Here is an 18,743-nt window from a genome sequence, read left to right on the forward strand (position 1 = left end):
AGTTTTTTTTTTTTTGTTAATTGTGTCCGGGTATTTTGAATTATTTCATTTTTTGGTAAAATTATTAAATTCTATAGTATTATGTTTAAAGGTACCTACTTTTTATGAATGAACCTTGAATTCATCATAATTTCAAAGAAATTAACATTTAAGTATCTTAAATCAACTTTTCTGTGAACAAATTTTCCTCAAATTATTTATAGACGGTATCAATTTCTTTGAAAACATAGGTAAAAAATTGTATGATTTAATACATTTGAAATATCTGATGTGAACGCTTCTAAACACCGAGCATTTAGATTACCATATAGTATACATTATATATCTATCTTTAAGATTATAAGATACTGGAACCATGTAAGGCCCACTTAACTTCAAAAGGTGATGGGCTATCATAGGAATATGGTTGCCCAAGGACCCGTTACATATAGAAGAATAAATTATTATCATCAAAATTGGATAAAATTTGGATGTGATAGAGCAAAATTAAATTTTTTGGATTCTGATAACGTCATAAAGTTAAAAAATTCTATTTTTTTTGATAACATAGGCAAATTTGATCCGATCTTATTGAAATTTTTATTTAAATCCACTTAGTTTGGGTCATTCTTTTCAGCTGTGATATCAGTTTTCTCTAGCTATCACTTTTGTCCTTCATTCTGGGGCCACGGCTCCACATTCTTGAAACCTATTAGAGCTAGGTTAATTTTGATAACAAATTTGAAAATTATGACGCAAATTAAGAAGGATTACATACTTGGTTTATCAAAATTGGATAAAATTTGGATGTGATGGAGCAAAATTAAATTTTTGGGATTCTGATGACGCCATAAAGTTAAAAAATTCGATTTTTTTGATAACATAGGCAAATTTGATCCGATCTTATTGAAATTTTTATTTAAATCCACTTAGTTTGGGTCATTCTTTTCAGCTGTGATATCAGTTTTCTCTAGCTATCACTTTTGTCCTTCATTCTGGGGCCACGACTCCACATTCTTGAAACCTATTAGAGCTAGGTTAATTTTGATAACAAATTTGAAAATTATGACGCAAATTAAGAAGGATTACATACTTGGTTTATCAAAATTGGATAAAATTTGGATGTGATGGAGCAAAATTAAATTTTTGGGATTCTGATGACGCCATAAAGTTAAAAAATTCGATTTTTTTGATAACATAGGCAAATTTGAACCGATCTAATTGAATTTTTTTTTAAATCCACTAATTTTGGGTCATTCTTTTCAGCTTTGATATCAGTTTTTCACTAGATATCACTTATGTGCTTCATTCCGGGACCATGACTCCACATTCTTGAAACTAATTAATTTTGATCACAAATTTTAAAATGTTTATCAATTAAATGTACAGACTCTTTAAGGGAAAATGGCAAAATTATGGCTACTCTCCCCAATTTTACCTTTAGTTTTATGTTATATACTATCAGTATACATCAAAATCGTTAGATCCGATCCCGATATATATAAGGCGCAACCGAATACTTGCCACCAGCGCTATGAAAGACCGCTGTATCGGGGTAAGTACGAGGATCAAAGATAGATAATATTATATAACGATATAATAGAGCAATTTTAAAGAGAAAAATGTGTCACTTGTATTTTGTATGGAATTCCAAAACAAATATTTATGAAAAAAATTGCTTGTAGGTAAATTTGGTTACACATTATACCTACAATATAATAGTGTCAATATTTATTATAAATTGAATACAATTATTAAACAATCATTTTATCAGCCTATTCTGTGAAAAAGGCCACATCATTACTTATTATCTCAAGATACATTACGTAAATTTTATTTATTGCCCCTAGTAGTCCATATGAAAAGTACGATACAAATATTTTTTTGATTAAATAGAATAAACATTAGAAAATGTGTAAGCATATTTATACGTACTTATACAAAAAATGAAAATTAAATAAGTATGAATTTGACACCTGCATGCAAGGTACCGTATATTTAAGCTACATTCAAATCAATTGACTGAGTTAATTGTTGAAATATCATGTATAAACAGCGTTGATTGCTCTATCACATTACACATACATACATTTTACGTACATATAACTGATATTCCCATATAACACATACTATACAATTTGCGCATAATTTGCGGTCTCACGGGTAAACAGTTATGTTTATGACAAAATGTTTCAAACAAAAGTTGTTTATTTTTTTATAAGGAACATTTTTTACATTTAAACTTTTGATCTAACTATAACGGTTTACAAGATGGGTCCTACGAACCCAAGACCCAATTGACCTATGTAGCTCATTTACGAACTCGACCTCACTTTTTACGTCCTGAGTACGCTATAAAATTTTAACTTCATATCTCTTTTCGTTTTTCAGTTATCGTGATGACAGACGGACAGACGACAGACAGACAGACAGGAAGACAAACAGCCGAAAATGCGCTAATGAGGTGATTTTATGAACACCTATACCAAAATTTTGTTCATAGCATCAATATTTTTAAGCGTTACAAACTTGGGACTAAACATAGTATACCTTGGTATATTTCATATACATGGTATAAATATATTCGCTTGAACCATAGTTGCTAGCTAAGGGGCCACAAAACCAACAAATTTCTATTGGTAATAAATGCTTTAAAGTGTTCTCAATACACCATAATTTTTTCAAATTCTAAATATTTAATGTGAGATTATTCAGCGATAAATTAAAATTATAAATAATGAAGATAGACTTGAAGATAGACTCGGGAGTAATTTTAATTTCTTTTTAATGTCTTAAATATTAATATTTTATGAAATATTGGCGAAAAAGAAAATAGCTTTTATTTTCATCTTTAAATGTTTATAACTTTTGCAATTTTTTATGGGCTGAAAAATGCTTCTGGCACATCTGTCTAGACATTATTCCAAATCCAACAAGCTATCACACGTATTTTTACGATCATTATTTCTATATTTCTCCAATTTGATCTTGTCAACTAGTTTTAGCATCGCTCATTTAACGATGAGCGTTTAGGAAATTGAAATTCTTATTCTGTTTATAAAACTCAAATGTCCATTACAGAAGCCATCCAAATCATTATTTTTTACGATTGCAAGAAAGGGAATTTCAGGAAGAAAAAGAATTGCAGCCAACATTTTATGAGTTCATTAAGGACTTAAAACGAACTTTCGTAAACCTTCCCAGTTAGTTCGTTTATTAAATTTTTCCATACAAGTTCTAAAAATTACAAACGTAAATTTTTTTTAGGTATCCTAATTTTTATACCCTAGCCCGCAAGTATATTGTGTACCTAAATAATAAATACAGAACCCAATAAATGGGATTAATATTGTTTTTCTAAAATTTCAATTTTATTGTTATTATTTATGCTGTAAATTTCCATATCCATGAAAATTTAATGGTTACTTAAATAATGGGTAATCGTATGTATTATATTACAATTGTTTATTGTTTTAATTATTCAAAAAGTCTTAATAATTTATTATTTACACAATTGTTATTTTTTTAAGGAATGTCTGTCAAATTTATTTGCATTTATATTATTTTATTAAATGGATAAATTCAACCATACTTTAATATTTACTTGTTTTTCATCGTCTTATCAAATTCCACTATCGCTAAAAAAACATTTTACATTATTGTGATTTTAATACGTGGTCCAAACAAAAACAATAGAGAGTATCTTGAAAGTTATTATAAGGATTAAAAACTAGATTCAAACCATTACGGACACAGTAGGTAAATTAAAATATACAACTAATTACTAATGTTTTTCCAAGGATAAATTTAATTTCATAATGTTAACACATAATTTCCAATTTTATGTAATTGAATCAGATTGTAATTAAATGAATTTTCGTAACAAAATTTAAATTATTTTACAGCTTCTAGATATTACAATAATTAAAACAGTTTATTTCACAAAGATTTAAAAAAATGCAAGCAAGATAAACTTTGTATAGACATAGATATACTATTTAATGAAAGGGCAGCAAAAAAAAATTACATTAAAAACTTTGGGCCTTTTCTGCTCAGATAAATTTTGATAAATGAAAATATCTTCAAAAATATCCAAGCCCCAAAAAATTGTCGTAATTTATATATTATTTTAAAGAGCGTTAAATTCTCTATAAAAAGGGTATCTATCAAAACTTTCGTTATTAGCGCAAAAACCGATTATAATACGATGTAATCTTATAGGTTTTAAAAAAATTATGCGATCGTTGTTTACAGAAAAGAACGAGAATATAAGCATATGGGAGTGAAATATTAATCAAATAAAAGAAGCAAATCAAGATTTTCTTATATATGTTATTTAGATTTTCTTTTTTCTTGAAGATTTCGATTTTATATATCATCAGAAACAAATGTTTACTAACTTTAAAAACTAATACTTATCGATTAAGTACTTATGGAATTATTAAAACCTCATGGAATGTGTTTCTGTGTCAAATATCATTTAGTGGTGGAGTTTGTGGTGCAAATGATTCTATTTGTTAATAAACAATAAATTTCTAATTCAATGGAACGATTAATGTTAAATTTAACTTTAATGAATAGGCAACTTGGATTACGTATACGTTATATATCTATAAAGTTTTCGACTATTTGACAAACACTTAACATTTACGCCACACAAGTTGCCTAATTACTAATTTTTTTAAGTGAACTTTAACATTGATCGTTTCATTGAATTAAAAATTTATTGTTTATTAACAAATAGAAACATTTGCGACACTAACTTATGCATTACTAATGACATTTGATACCTAAGAAAGGCATCCCATGAGGTTTTAGCAAAATGCGGTTTCTTTCATTTTCCTTTATTAGCCATAATTCAAATAAATAGATCAATGATTAAAATAATGTAGCCTAAGATATTTTGAAAAAGAAATTGATTACCGCGTTTTAATTATAAAATGTGCAAACTTTAAATTGTTCAGTGAAGTAGGTGGTTCATAGGCCCATACCCAGTTTAAATTGCGTGAGTATATAAATAAATATTAGCTTCGTCTTAATAATTTTCAATGCAAACCGAAGACAGTTTTCCCAAAGACATGAGCAAATATCCAATTATAATCACATTTAGAAATTGATAGCTACTGTTTACATATCCCTATTTATTATAAATGCGAAAGTAAGGATGTTTGTTTGTTTGTTACGCTTTCACGCAAAAACTTGCGGATGGATTTGAATGAAACTGTACAACAATATAACTCATACATCAGAATAACACATAAAAAAAAATTAAATTCTGATATTTTAGTGCTCCATCTGTGATAATCACTTTAAACCATAAAATAAAGAATTCTGTAAAACTTATAATCGTAAATGTCAAATAATTCAAGGCCTTCTTTTTTTATTTACTCAATGAATTATGACTATTTTACAATTTAAACAATTGAAAACTCTGCATATCTTATAGCTTCGCAAAACAATCCCTTCAAGTGTTATGAGAGGGGGATAAGTGAGATCAAGAGAGGTGGAGGCTATAAAGCAGTGGTTTTTACTTTTAAGCCCAGTGAATCGGGCGGGTATCAAGCTAGTAAACATATAAACGAATACGTAATTATTATCAATAAATAAATCTATTACCATCAATTACGTATTTAATTCGTGATATATGACAAAGACAATTTTTTATTCAAAATTTCAAAATCGTTATCAAATAATGATAAACTTCACAAATAATTGTGTTTTAGCAACAATAGAATAAGTTTAATGAATTTAAATGAAAAAATGAAAATTTATTATTTGTTTATTTTGAAAGGTATTCTCCAGTGGGTTATTTTCCATTTTCATAATCTGATTAAAATATTAAAACAAATCTACAGCACTTAATCTGATGTTTATTTAAATATATAATGTATCATGTTTTGTTTCCTTAATAAATAATAATGTCTACCTATACTATCTTATCCAAAAAAGTAAGATGCATGGATATGAACGTGATCAGTCACCTGTAAGAACGTGAACACTATTTTTGAATAAAGGATTAGCAAGGTGCATTCGGCGAGGCTCAACTAATTTACACTTCCCAAGAATATAAACAATAAGTAGAGAAAGACACATTGAAACAATCGCAAAAGCTATATTTTGTGTCTTTTTCGGGACAAAGTTGCAGAGATGTACCTATATTTATTGAGAGATCAGGTCGCCATTTTAGTTCAGATATCATTTTGCAGTTTAAAGCCATATTGCTGAATTTTTTTTATAAATATTATGTATGGAAAAAATTAGTAAATTTTTTTATTAGGATATGGCTATCTTTTCTTTTGGAAAATCGTTTTCTTTCCGATGAATGTTTGAATTTTTCGAATATAATAGAATCTCGGTTCCCCGCCCTAAAATTTCAGAATTGATTTAGACTTAATTCAACTACATATAAAAAAAATCAAGCATCTTCGTACATTCTTAAATCCATGGAAATTAAAAAACTCGATAACTCAAATTATTCAACATTTCTCTTGGTTAATTCTCTTGGGATAATTCCTTTCATATGCCTAATGTAAAAGATAATCCACTCTTGTTTTATATCAAATACAACCAATACGAGTATCTAAGCCAACGTACGTCGCAAAGCACGTTCTTGTAACGTGCCTCATAGAAATATGTGGGAGTTATATTAACGCTTATATGAGTAATATGATAGCTTGGAAATTTAACATAGGGGTGAAGTGATGGAATGGATTGATTAACATTAAAATATATGAATAATGATTATTTTAGAGCATTCATTATATATTTTATCAAAAATAATTTTATTTTTGTTTTTCAGATTCTAGAAAACAAAAAAAAAACTACCAACTGTCGGTTTAGTGGAAACCCGATTTTATTATTTATTTTAATTTAAGATTTTATTCTAATCGTTTCTAGGAGTTTTATATCTGTAAATCTAAATTCTAATATATCTGTAAATGTAAAAATATGCAGAAAAAAAAGTGAACACAAACAATTGACTGAGTTAAATGTTTAAATCCCTGTATATATAAGTGTTGAATGTCAGTGTTTGCATTATCCCTATCCCCGTCCCTATTCCCTATTCCCTATATATTATAAATGTCAAAGTAAGGATGTTTGTTTGTTACCCTTTCACGCCAAAACAGTAAATGGTTTTTAATGAAACTGTTCAGCAATATAGCTCATACATTAGAATAACGCATGAGCTATAAATTATAAAGATACTTTAAAAAAATAAAATTTAATCTGACATTTACAATTTTAAATTTTTACAGAAATCTTTAATTAATGGTTCAAAATAATGCTCACAGATGGAGCAAGCAGCAGAATGATAATCATTTTGAACTATAAATTATAGATTTCTGTAAAAATTTAATATAGTAAATGTCAAACAAATCATGGCCATCAATTATGACTATTTTACAATTTAAAAAATTGAAAACTGCATATCTTTTAGCTGCTTAAAACAATCCCTTCAAGTGTTATGGAAGGGGGATAAGTGAGATCAAGAGAGGTGGAGGCTATAAAACGGTGGTTTTTACTTTTAAGCCCAGTGAAGCGTGCGGGTATCAAGCTATTTTTTTTTATAAATTAAAAGGTTTAAAAAATCAATACAATTATGTCGGATTTCGGCTGCCATATGTTTTGGTTTTCGAAAATACCGAAAATTTTCGAAAGTATTTTATAGAACTTATCTTCAATTTTCGAAAATCTTTCACAAATTATTTGAAGTTACCTACGAATTTTTTTCCCAATCTTTTATAGTTTTAGAGAAAATTAATACCAAAGTTTTGTCCTAATTTGCACTTTCACGTGTAAACCATGATGTTTACGAAAAAATGTAATGAAACTTAAACTTTTGTTCTATTTCTAATGGTTTACGAGATGGGTCCCACGGACCTAAGATCCAATTGACCTATGTTGCTCATTTACGAGCTTAAACTCACTTTTCACGTCCTGAGCACGGTATAAAAATTGCAGCTTGATGTGTCTTTTCGTTTTTGAGTTATCGAATTGACGGTCGAGCGGACAAACGAAAATGAACTAATTAATTAGGTGGTTTTATCTAAGCGTTAAATTTGGGACTAAAATTAATATACCTTGATATATAATTCATATATACAGGGTATAAAAATAGTGAGATGATAGTATTAATATTTTCTATAATTTTTATTTTTCCGCATTTTACTCCCATTAATAAAATTTCCTCTTCCTCTGTACCTTGATATATTATTCATATATACAGGGTATAAAAATAGTGAGATGATAGTATTAAAATTTATTTTCTATAATTTTTGTTTTTCCTCATTTTACTCCATTAATAAAATTTCCTCTTGCTCTTTGCCCCCTTGTATACAGTATACGCGACTGTTTTATTCATTAACGAACTTGAGACTTGACGACTATAACAATGTATTTTTTAAATAAATAACGAACTATTTTTTATTGCACATACCTGTTGTACTGACGACTTGCACAAACCTGAAGACTTGTTAAGATTTGTTGATATTAATTTTCACAAATAAACCACGGTAACAAAAATATTGTGTTGTTTTTTTTTGTTATGTATAAATAAAACATTGAAAACATTTGAATTTAATGTATGAAATTCGATAAAAACATGAGTCGATGTATCGAACCAAAAAAGAAACGTGTTAAATTAAACTCTCCAACGGGTGGTAAACCAATACTGTTGCCAATTAACTTAGACATTACTTCTGATTCTGATTCAGAAACCGATGATATTGATAATATTTTCAAAACAATTCGATTTATTGGCGAAGACAATACTGCATTACCATTAGAAGACATTTTACCAGAAAAGAAAATGCTGCCATCAAATTTTGAAGCAATCTCAAATTTATGCAACAAATATAATCGATGTATAAACACGATACGCTTTTTAGAAGAAGGTACATCTTTATCACAAACACGATTTAAAAATTATCCATCCAGAGAATTATGTTATTTTATAATGCAACAGTGTTATCGGAGAGCTGTCAAAAATCCAGCAAAACTTAATAAATATGATCCTTTTTCACCAGAAGTCTACGGAGAAACATCATTTGAATTGATTTGTTTAATAATCGATAGTTTAAATATCACCAAAGACGATGTTTTTCTTGATTTAGGCTCAGGAATTGGACAAGTTGTACTACAAATGGCTGCACTTACACCATGTAAATTATGTGTAGGATTAGAGAAAAATGTGATACCTAGTTTATATGCAGAGAATTTAGCCGCATATTTTCGTGAATGGATGAGTTTTTTTGGTAAAAAATACAATAATGTTGATTTAATTCAGAAAGACTTTCTAAGTGATGATAGTATAGTGCATATACGAAACGCCACGATTATATTCGTGAATAATGTTTCATTTGGACCACAAATTAATCATCAGTTAACATTAAAATTTCAAGATTTAAATGATGGAGTTCGTATAATATCCCCAGTGACGTTTTGTCCAGAAAAGTTCCGTATAACAGGGCGAAGTTTAAGTAACATCGCATCGATTATGAACATAGTTGAAATTCCACATTTAAAAGGACCCGTTTCATGGACTGCCAAATCTGTAGCATATTATATACATATTTTAGACCGGCGGAAATTAGAAAATTTCTTTTTTGAATGTGTAAAGAAGGAACGTGGCCTTTCATTCATAGAAACTCGTAAAAAAACATATAATTCAGAACCAACAACAACATTTAGTACGGTTTTCTCATCGAATGATGAATATTACGATGAAACTTCTTCAGAAATTGATGAAACTTCATCGACTTCCGTGAGTAATGATCAATTATCGCAAAGTACAGTTGATTTTGATGATAAAAATGAAACAACGTTAAAATTAAATCAGTTATTAGATTCATATGCTAATCAATTTAAAGAATTTATTAAATGTTGCCAACAAGAGTCGTATAAAAATCATATTAAAAAATTGGTTGACATTGAGAAAAAACGTAACGTGAAATTAAATGAGACTATTCATGAACTTGAAAATGAAATCAATCAATTAGAAAATGAAACAGTTCGTTTGTTGCAAAGAAATATTACATCCAGATATCAAGAAATTGATATTTAATAAAACATATTGAATTCCAAATACGCATACTGGAATCATAATAATTAATATCCACCGATATTATTCAAAATATGATTATTTCGAAAAGAGTTTTTGTTCACGTTTAATTTTGTTAAAATACAAAATAAATATTTCGTTAAATATTTTTGTTCTTTTATTTCACTCTTACAGGGTAAAATCTCAAAATGGCATATTGATATATAGATCTCTGAACAATCAGAAATCTAATTTTATCACTTCTGCTTTGAAGGTCGAGTTAAAAAGTTTATATATGTTGAGTAGAGAGGAAATTTGCGAAATCGATAATTTTTTTACAAATTTTAATTTTGTTGGCTTGGCCATGATGAATGAAATATGTAAAAACCGTGACGTCTTTTTCATTTATCACTTTTGCATCTTTTATCGCTCGTATAAACTGCGTCTTTAATTTTTTGTAAGAAAAAAACAATCTTTAAATCGTTATTTTTCGAAGTAAACATGAGTTAGAATTATCGGAGTAGGCTATAATAGTTATTTACGATACTAGTGGGATAAAAACATTATTAACGTACACCTGCGAAAATCTGCACAACGAGTGCCTAGCGCGAGTTGGACAACTGCAGGAGTACGGTAATAATGCGTTACCACGCGTGTATCGTACAAAACTTTATCTACGCCTCTAAAATGTGTAAATAAACGATAATTATTATTATTTAAAATTTGTCATGGCTTATTAAGAAATGTTATCAGATGCCATCTAGATTGCATCATATGAATTAATTCAGTAAACACGGCCGCGGCGGAGCTGACATTTTCTCCTCTCGAGTTCAACACTGGATATTTTGCACTCGCTTCCGAGCAACAAAGAGAGAATGGGGAAGAGAAAATCCTTATCTATTAAAGTCTAAACCAAGAATATATTGAATACGTTAGTAGCTCGATTTCTTATAAAAGTTATAGAGTTGCACATAAACTTTGAAACTATTGGTACCTCAATAACTTTAAACTTCAACTTTAAAGTCGAACATTTCCAAATAAAAACTCGATAAGAAAATCTCTAGTGGAAGTTTTAATTCCATTACCTCTTCATCTCGAAGTTCTGTCGAAAGAATCAAAGCCACCCAAAAGACAATGTGCGAAAGGTTTCAGTAACTTTGATATCTCCTTGAATAACTCGAATTTAGACTTAAGGTGCAATTCCACTGAGGCAACATTTAGGCTACATGTAGCATGCGAGATTGACGTATGCTACACACAGTCTTTCAATAGAAGGAACACAAAGCGACAAAAAATATGTCTCCTTGCCACATGCTACAAGTTGACTGTTGTTGTCTGTCGAATGCGTCAGACAACACTTTAGGCAATACTTGGCAACAAATATCGAGCGACATGTCGTTCAGTGTTGCCTCAGTGGAATTGCGCCTTTAGATATTTCGAAAACTTGAATTTTATATTTCCTCGTGAGTAATTGTTAAACTTGATTTAAGATTTCTTTAGCTTTAAATACTAGAACTGTGCTTAGAACACAGCCCCGATTATATCCACTTTGATTTTTGTTGCAAATTTAGCTTTTATATGTTACAAAATTCAATTTTAAACTTATAACCTGTCCAATTTTCATCATAGGCATCTGTCTTGTAAAATTTTATTGCATAGGCGGTATTTGTAATAATAAATAATGACTATTGATAAAAACCTCCACGAACTTGTTTGACTTCCTTATAAAACGATAAACGTTACTAATGTTATTAAAATTGCCAAGATTTTACTCTTCCTCTTTAAGGTAAAAAAAAAAATGCTGGAAATGATTAGTTAACAGAAATAATAAATACGTTATTTAAACGTTAAATAATTTATTTAGATTTGGTTTTACAAAAAAATTGTTCAGATCAAAATAAATAAGTCAAAAAAAAAAAATTTTCAATTGGTATTATGGTAAAAAAAAAATGGAATTCACTGTCTTTTTTAAAAATTAGGTAACCATTACTACAATCGTAACACAAACAACTTTCAGAAAAAATGAAATAATTTTAATAAATGAATATGTAGAACACTCACATAAGGTTAATTTAATTCTAAGAACACTTTTGATTTTTTTTAAGTACTTCTGAGTAAATTATGTCTACCATTAATGGTTACGATTTCCCACCAATTTGATTTAATAGCGCTTTCAATCGTTGAATTTCACAATCTTTCTCTTTTAATTGTTCTTGTAATAGATTTATATTAATTAAATTGTTTGTCTCATCATCTAATATTGTTAATAATTTAGCGGCATCAGGTCGTTGAGAAGGAGCTGGCGTAACTAACTGACTTATTATATGTGCAAATTGTGGATGATCGGCGGATATATGCGCAGAGAGACGACCTTTCCTAAGTTCGGTAATGTTTTGCACACGTTCCATATCCGTAGCGAATGATTCAATCAATTCCAATAATATGATACCCAAACTAAATATGTCGCTCTACAAAAAAATTGTTATAGTTATTTTACGATCACTTTAAAATTTAGGGTGGTATAGGATAGTAACTGAAAAACTCATTGTGATTATCTTTATCGGCATATTTCATTATTTATAATTGGTAACAGTTAAAGACATATACTAATAACAAATGCGAATCCAATCACTTTTACACATCTTGTTCATATTAATCGAAAGGAGGTACTAAAATCGAAAAATGACTAAAAGCTCGGGGTTTAAAATTACTCCTCCAATTTTTATGGGACTGGGCGCAAACTGTTCGTACGAGGATGCAGAAAAGTAAGTTTTGTCAGAAAACGTGGTCTTTAGCGCGTTTACAAGTTCGTAATGGCCAACCGTGTTGAAAAATAAAGAAAATAGAAAATGAAGTATTGGATTCATATTTTGAACTATTTGAAGCATTTTTTGTCCTTTTTTTCTAAACCTCGCCGTTTCCAAAAAAATTCGTTATCTTTATGAAAATTTTTTAATGACAAAATAAACGATTATTGTGTCGTTTTGAATCAAATATTTGGTTCTAAACCAAATGGACTTTATATTTTGGACATTTCTAAATAATTTTTTTTAATAACTTTTCATCAAACTTCGCTGTTTTCGTTTTGTCGAGTGGTTTTGATTAAATATTTGATTAGAAAACTAACTGATTATATATTTTTTATTATTTTAAACACTTTTTGTAACTTGGCATTTTTACCGACTCTCACCGTTTTCGAGATATAGGCGTTTAAAAAAATGTAAAAAAATTTGTCTCGATGAAATGTAAAAAATTCGATTTTTTAGCTTCTTAGTTATTTAGTTCTTAATATTCTAGAAGTGTTAATAGTCGAAAATATAAAATCAGATGGTTTTATAATCAAACATTTGATCAAAACCATTCGATAATTGTCAAACTTGTTGATAACAAAATTTTAACCTAAAATAGTTTAAAAAGGTAACATCTAGAAAACGACAAGGTTAGATGAAAAAATTCATATATAAAAATTATTTAGAAATGCCCAAAATATAAGATCCATTTGATTTTGAATCAAATATTTGATCAAAACCACACAATAATAGTATTTTTTGCTATTTTCACGTTTTGCTATTACGAACAGCACGTGCGTAAAATTAAAGTCCACACTTTCTGACTAAACTTACTTTTTTCTACAACCTCATACGAACAGTATGTGCCTGATCCCGTGAAAATCGGAGGAGATACTTTATGTCATTAAAAATGCAACAGTTAAAACGTTCTAAGTGTTATTGCTACTACATTACATATGATGAGTTTACTTAGAATGTTTTATCTGCTGAAAATATTGTTTACATCATCGAGACGTATTGTATATAACAACAACAGGTCTATACAATAACAGATTTTATATATAAGTCTGTTTATAAGATATTTGGGGTGAACTTTAAAAGTCTGTACAGTACAAAGTTCTACTATCACACACATAATATAACTTAAATTAAGTCGATTTAGGTAAACTTGCTTAAGCAAATAATTGCTTTTGCTTAAATTTTTTATGTTATTTTACAGGCCAAAAAGTCCCACATCAAAATTAAGTTATTAAATCAATAATCCATTGGCGTAGAATGTGGTGATCGTATATAAGTTTTGGAACAAAAATTGGAAGATCGTATATAGTTTTTTTTTCATAATAATTTGAAAGTTACATATAGTTTTAAAAAACTTTTCAAAACGGAATCGTTATTATTAATTATTAAATTATTATTAATCTTACCTTTAAATCGCATTTTCCTTCTAATTGCTCAGGTGCTGCATACAAATAAGTACCTAGAGCGGCTCCATTATGTGATTTTTCCAACGGACATGCCAATCCAAAATCACCAAGCTGTACCGATATCACATTATTTTCGATACTGATAAATACATTACTCGGTTTAATATCATGATGAACAATTCCTTTGGAATGAATATATGCTAATCCGGAAACTAATTGTTTAAATATTTTTCTGGCAGTTAATATTCGCGATTCTACAACTACAGAATTAATCTCTTTATTTGCTCGTTCTAAATGATTTCGTTGTTCCAACCATTGTTTTAATGTCATTTGACATAAAGCCATTTGTATATATAATGTAACCCATTCGGATTTCGGTGCTTTACGAATTTCATCGTTTTGTAAACAACAAATTTGATTGAAACTGTTTGTAGAATTACTTAATGATTTGTCTGAAACTGTTTGTGGACTATCACTGGTACTATTACGAAACTCAATACGGAAATCACTGTCACTATCACTTGTGTTTTTCTTGGTTTTGTTAATCAAATCAATTTTGGCAGTGATATCTGACAATTTATTAAAACTTTCAATATCAGTGTTACACAATGCAAATTCATCACGTATTATTGGTTTACGAACATTCGATACAACAAACGGCTCTAACCATGCAGCTTTGTATTGGACAACATTTGGATGATTTAATATTGCAAATGTTTTTACTTCTTTTAAATGTGTCATTACAGCTTTTACACTATCTGAAATAAAATAAACAATTTTAGGTCACCTAATCATTGAAATTATATTGATATGTGGGAAACTCCGAATAAAAACGGAATTATCAATAGAGTTCCGCAAAACTTCAAAGTATCGACACTTACATAAATGAAAATATCGAATCAAAAGTTTTGATACTACTTGAAATGGAGTTCATTTATGTTAATTAGATGTTGCTATTGAGTACTAATAATTTCAATATGAAATTTTGGAAAAATTACTTCAAATGTACATCGATCTTACCTAATAAATGGCGATAATTACTATCGTTAAATTTAAATACAAAATATCCCGTATGTTGATAACCTTTCACTATGGCAAGTACATAAATACACAAAAATGTTTCTAACAATAGTTGTTGGGCTCAAAGGATATATATTATAGGTAGTTTAAATTTTGCTTTTATCTCCCCGCCCTCTTCTCTTCCCTATCTACATAAAAAAAAACTTAATTCGCGTTTTTTCGATAATTTTAGCAATAAAACACTGGCGTCGACTAATACAATTATTTTATGTACAAATATTTTGAAAAGTGATAAAATCATTTTGGTAATTGTTAAAAGCCATTTTGGACCCTATTTAACTCTTCGAGCTAAGATTATTGACATTGATTTTAATCCAACGTCCCATTTTGTTGGTATATAAATTTAGAAAAAAAATCAATTATTGTTAAGTTTTTGTCCTATTTTCCCCCTTCCTGACTTCCAAGACCCAAAATGTGGAAACGTATATAAAAAAAAATATATATATACAAAAATAAATTGAGGGAGGTTTCGAGAAAATTTATTTATTTGTATACCATGTATGTATGAAATATATCAAGGTATACTAAGGTAGGTATAGTGTAGTCCCAAGTTTGTAACGCTTAAAAATATTGATAGTAGGACCCATCTTGTAAGCCGTTAGAGATAGAACAAAAGTTTAAATGTCCAAAATGTTTATGTATGGATAAAAACCATGTATATGAATGCCAGGGTAAAAATAAATATGTATATGAGTAAATAACTTTTAATTAAAATAAAAAATCTTTTCTAGGCAGGGTCAAAAAATTATTTATTATTTTTCCTTATATTTAATCATTCTTTAAAATGCAGTACAAAACTGATACAATTTATTTTTAATTTAATGCCTTAAATTAATTACGAATTGTTCTGGGAAAATATAAAACAGATTGTTTATTTGTAATCGAATAACCTTCAAATGTAACACACAAATGCGGGACTATTATTTACATCTTGCTTTGTTATTGTTGTCTTTTATCCCGCATGTAGTGTACGCGGAAGTAATAACTGAAATCGTAACACAAACACAATGCCAGAAAAATCACAGAAGGTTAGTTTCGAAGTACAACTTTATATTGGTTATATCAAATTTGAATTATAGAATATACATACCAGCGCAAATACATATCTTCTTTACAGCATATTCATTCCCATCCAAACGATGCCGTGCTTTATAAACCTGCCCAAAGCCCCCACCACCTAAAAAAGCTAATTCAGTAAACTCTCGACTATATCGAGAATCTAATGCTTTGTTATTCGACGGAACCATGTATTGAATAGTTTTCGGTATATCTGATCCTTTCGCAACGCCCACTAATTGATATAAAGCTTTTTGATATCGATTACGCATTACTTCAAATTCCTCCATAGAATAACTTTCATCGATTAACTTCATTTCATACAGTTTTTCGCATATTACGTTATACAATTTCGTTGCCTTTATACTATCCGGCTCTAATAATGCACATAATTGTTGAACCAACGATTCAACAAGTAGACTTATTGGTGTTGATGCCTTTGCTTTTAATAAACCAATTATGTCGACGCCCCGAATAAGTTCTGTGCTGGAATCGTCCATACTTTCTGTACTTAATTTACTTTCCACTGTGTCATTTTCCTCTCCTAAACATAAAATAAGAAAATTATAAACCTTTTCTTATAAAAATATCTAAAAAAAAAGTGGAGTAAAAGATTGTATTGCCATAATATGGCAATACAAAATGATTAAGTACCATAAATGAATAGCAACTGTCTATCATGTCCTATTTTAAAATAAAAACACTTTCCGGTAATTTTTTCTACGCAAATGATATTTTTTTGTACTGAAATTGAAATTTTTTGTTTACTCTCATTTCAAAGTTTTACAAGCATCATTCTAAAACGTTTTGAAATTTTCCATTTAATAACGCTTGAAAAAATTATATACTATTTTCATACCGTTAGAACTTTGCTTCATCATTTGCTTGCTATTGATTTGTGGCTAAAGAATCAATTTCAAAGGATTTTCAATATTCGAAAGTTGAGTTATTTCACTTTTGTTGATCTGACAACTAAGTTAGACCCTTAAGTATGTAAACATTTTCTTATTTTCTTCCTTAATAGGCCTGACAGCAATGAGTTGAACTAAGAAAGTGGATAAGTCATTTAGTTCGAATCAAAAGTGAATCGTGGTTTTAAAATGAAAAGATCTATAATAAATACCATCCCTGTGTGAAAGACAAATCATCTCGATCATTCTCTCGATAAGCGATGACTGTTTCTTGTGGCGACAAAAATTGACGAAATAAGACGAAAAGTTTTTACTATGGAGTTATTTAAAAATTATAGCGATTGTAATTGTTAAAGCGTAGGTTTAAAAACAATAAACCAACCCAACTAACCATAATTCAACCCGACAAAAGTCAACCCTATTTATTTGAATACAAGTCTGCCTACACATTTTTAAATATTAGATATTGAAAAATGTTATCCTCTATATCTACCTACTACAATGAATTTTCAGGTTGACTTATCGACTTTAGATAGTCTGTGTGGAGTTAGTCTAATTCAGCGAACTCATGTTTAGTTTTTGTATGGGTTGAATTGAATTATACAACATAATTATGTCACAAGTTTATTTTTTATAAAAAATTAGATTCGTTTTTTAATTAAATTTTCAGATTGAAAATTAATAATCAATAATTACTAAAATTTGTTTTTAAGCATCAATAAAACCAAACGTGATATTGAAAAGCCGTCTTTTCGCTTTATTTTGATATAAATCGAGACGCAAGGAAACTAACGTAACCAAAATTACCTAATACTTTTAAGGAAAAAAATATATCATTCAAGTTAATTATTCTATATATACGAGGAAAATAATCATATTTTTTAAACTGTTTTCCTCGCTTAATTTAAATTCAATGCTATGTCCTTGGAGTATAAATATGACGAAATTTTAAATTTTGAGCTTGACATAATATAATTAAGTTGAATTAAACTTAATAATTAATGAATATGTCTACATAATCTTTTATAAGTAAAATTTACCGAAACAAGTATAACTAAAAATATTTCTTTGCAATTTACCTATAAGCCATCGACCAACTTATGCACAAGACAATTTACAAAATAGGTATAATTAATCTAAAATATATTTACATACCACTATCAAAGGCTGTTATTGTTGACAATGAAGACCAAGGATGATCTGATACAAGTTGTTGGAATGTATCCATACTCCGATCCATTATTTTGTAAACATTTGCAAATGTTGTATTTTGATGTATTCCATTCTAGTGTATACAAATTTATAAATGGAAATATATTTCCAAAATTGATTCCATTTGTAAAAATCAACCTCAATAAACACAATAATGTATTTTAAATACTTGTTTTATTTTTTACGAATTTTTTTATTTTATGAATGTTAATTTGATGAACACATTTAATATCGACCACAATATTATGAAAAT

At 28.6% G+C, this 18,743-nt stretch overlaps 1 protein-coding gene across 1 annotated transcript; it reads right to left on the reverse strand.

The window, feature by feature from the left end:
• Positions 1-11,952: 11,952 nt before the first annotated feature.
• Positions 11,953-18,743, reverse strand: LOC123301088 (eukaryotic translation initiation factor 2-alpha kinase 1-like). The gene is made up of 4 exons (XM_044883820.1): positions 18,434-18,743; positions 16,402-16,911; positions 14,232-14,989; positions 11,953-12,486 (listed from the first exon to the last, which is right to left on the reverse strand). The coding sequence occupies exons 1-4, from the start codon at positions 18,516-18,518 to the stop codon at positions 12,157-12,159; spliced, it is 1,683 nt and encodes a 560-aa protein (XP_044739755.1). The 5' UTR covers positions 18,519-18,743; the 3' UTR covers positions 11,953-12,156.

The sequence above is a fragment of the Chrysoperla carnea genome, chromosome 1 (assembly GCF_905475395.1).
Source record: "Chrysoperla carnea chromosome 1, inChrCarn1.1, whole genome shotgun sequence".
In the NCBI taxonomy this organism is placed as follows: Eukaryota; Metazoa; Arthropoda; class Insecta; order Neuroptera; family Chrysopidae; genus Chrysoperla; species Chrysoperla carnea.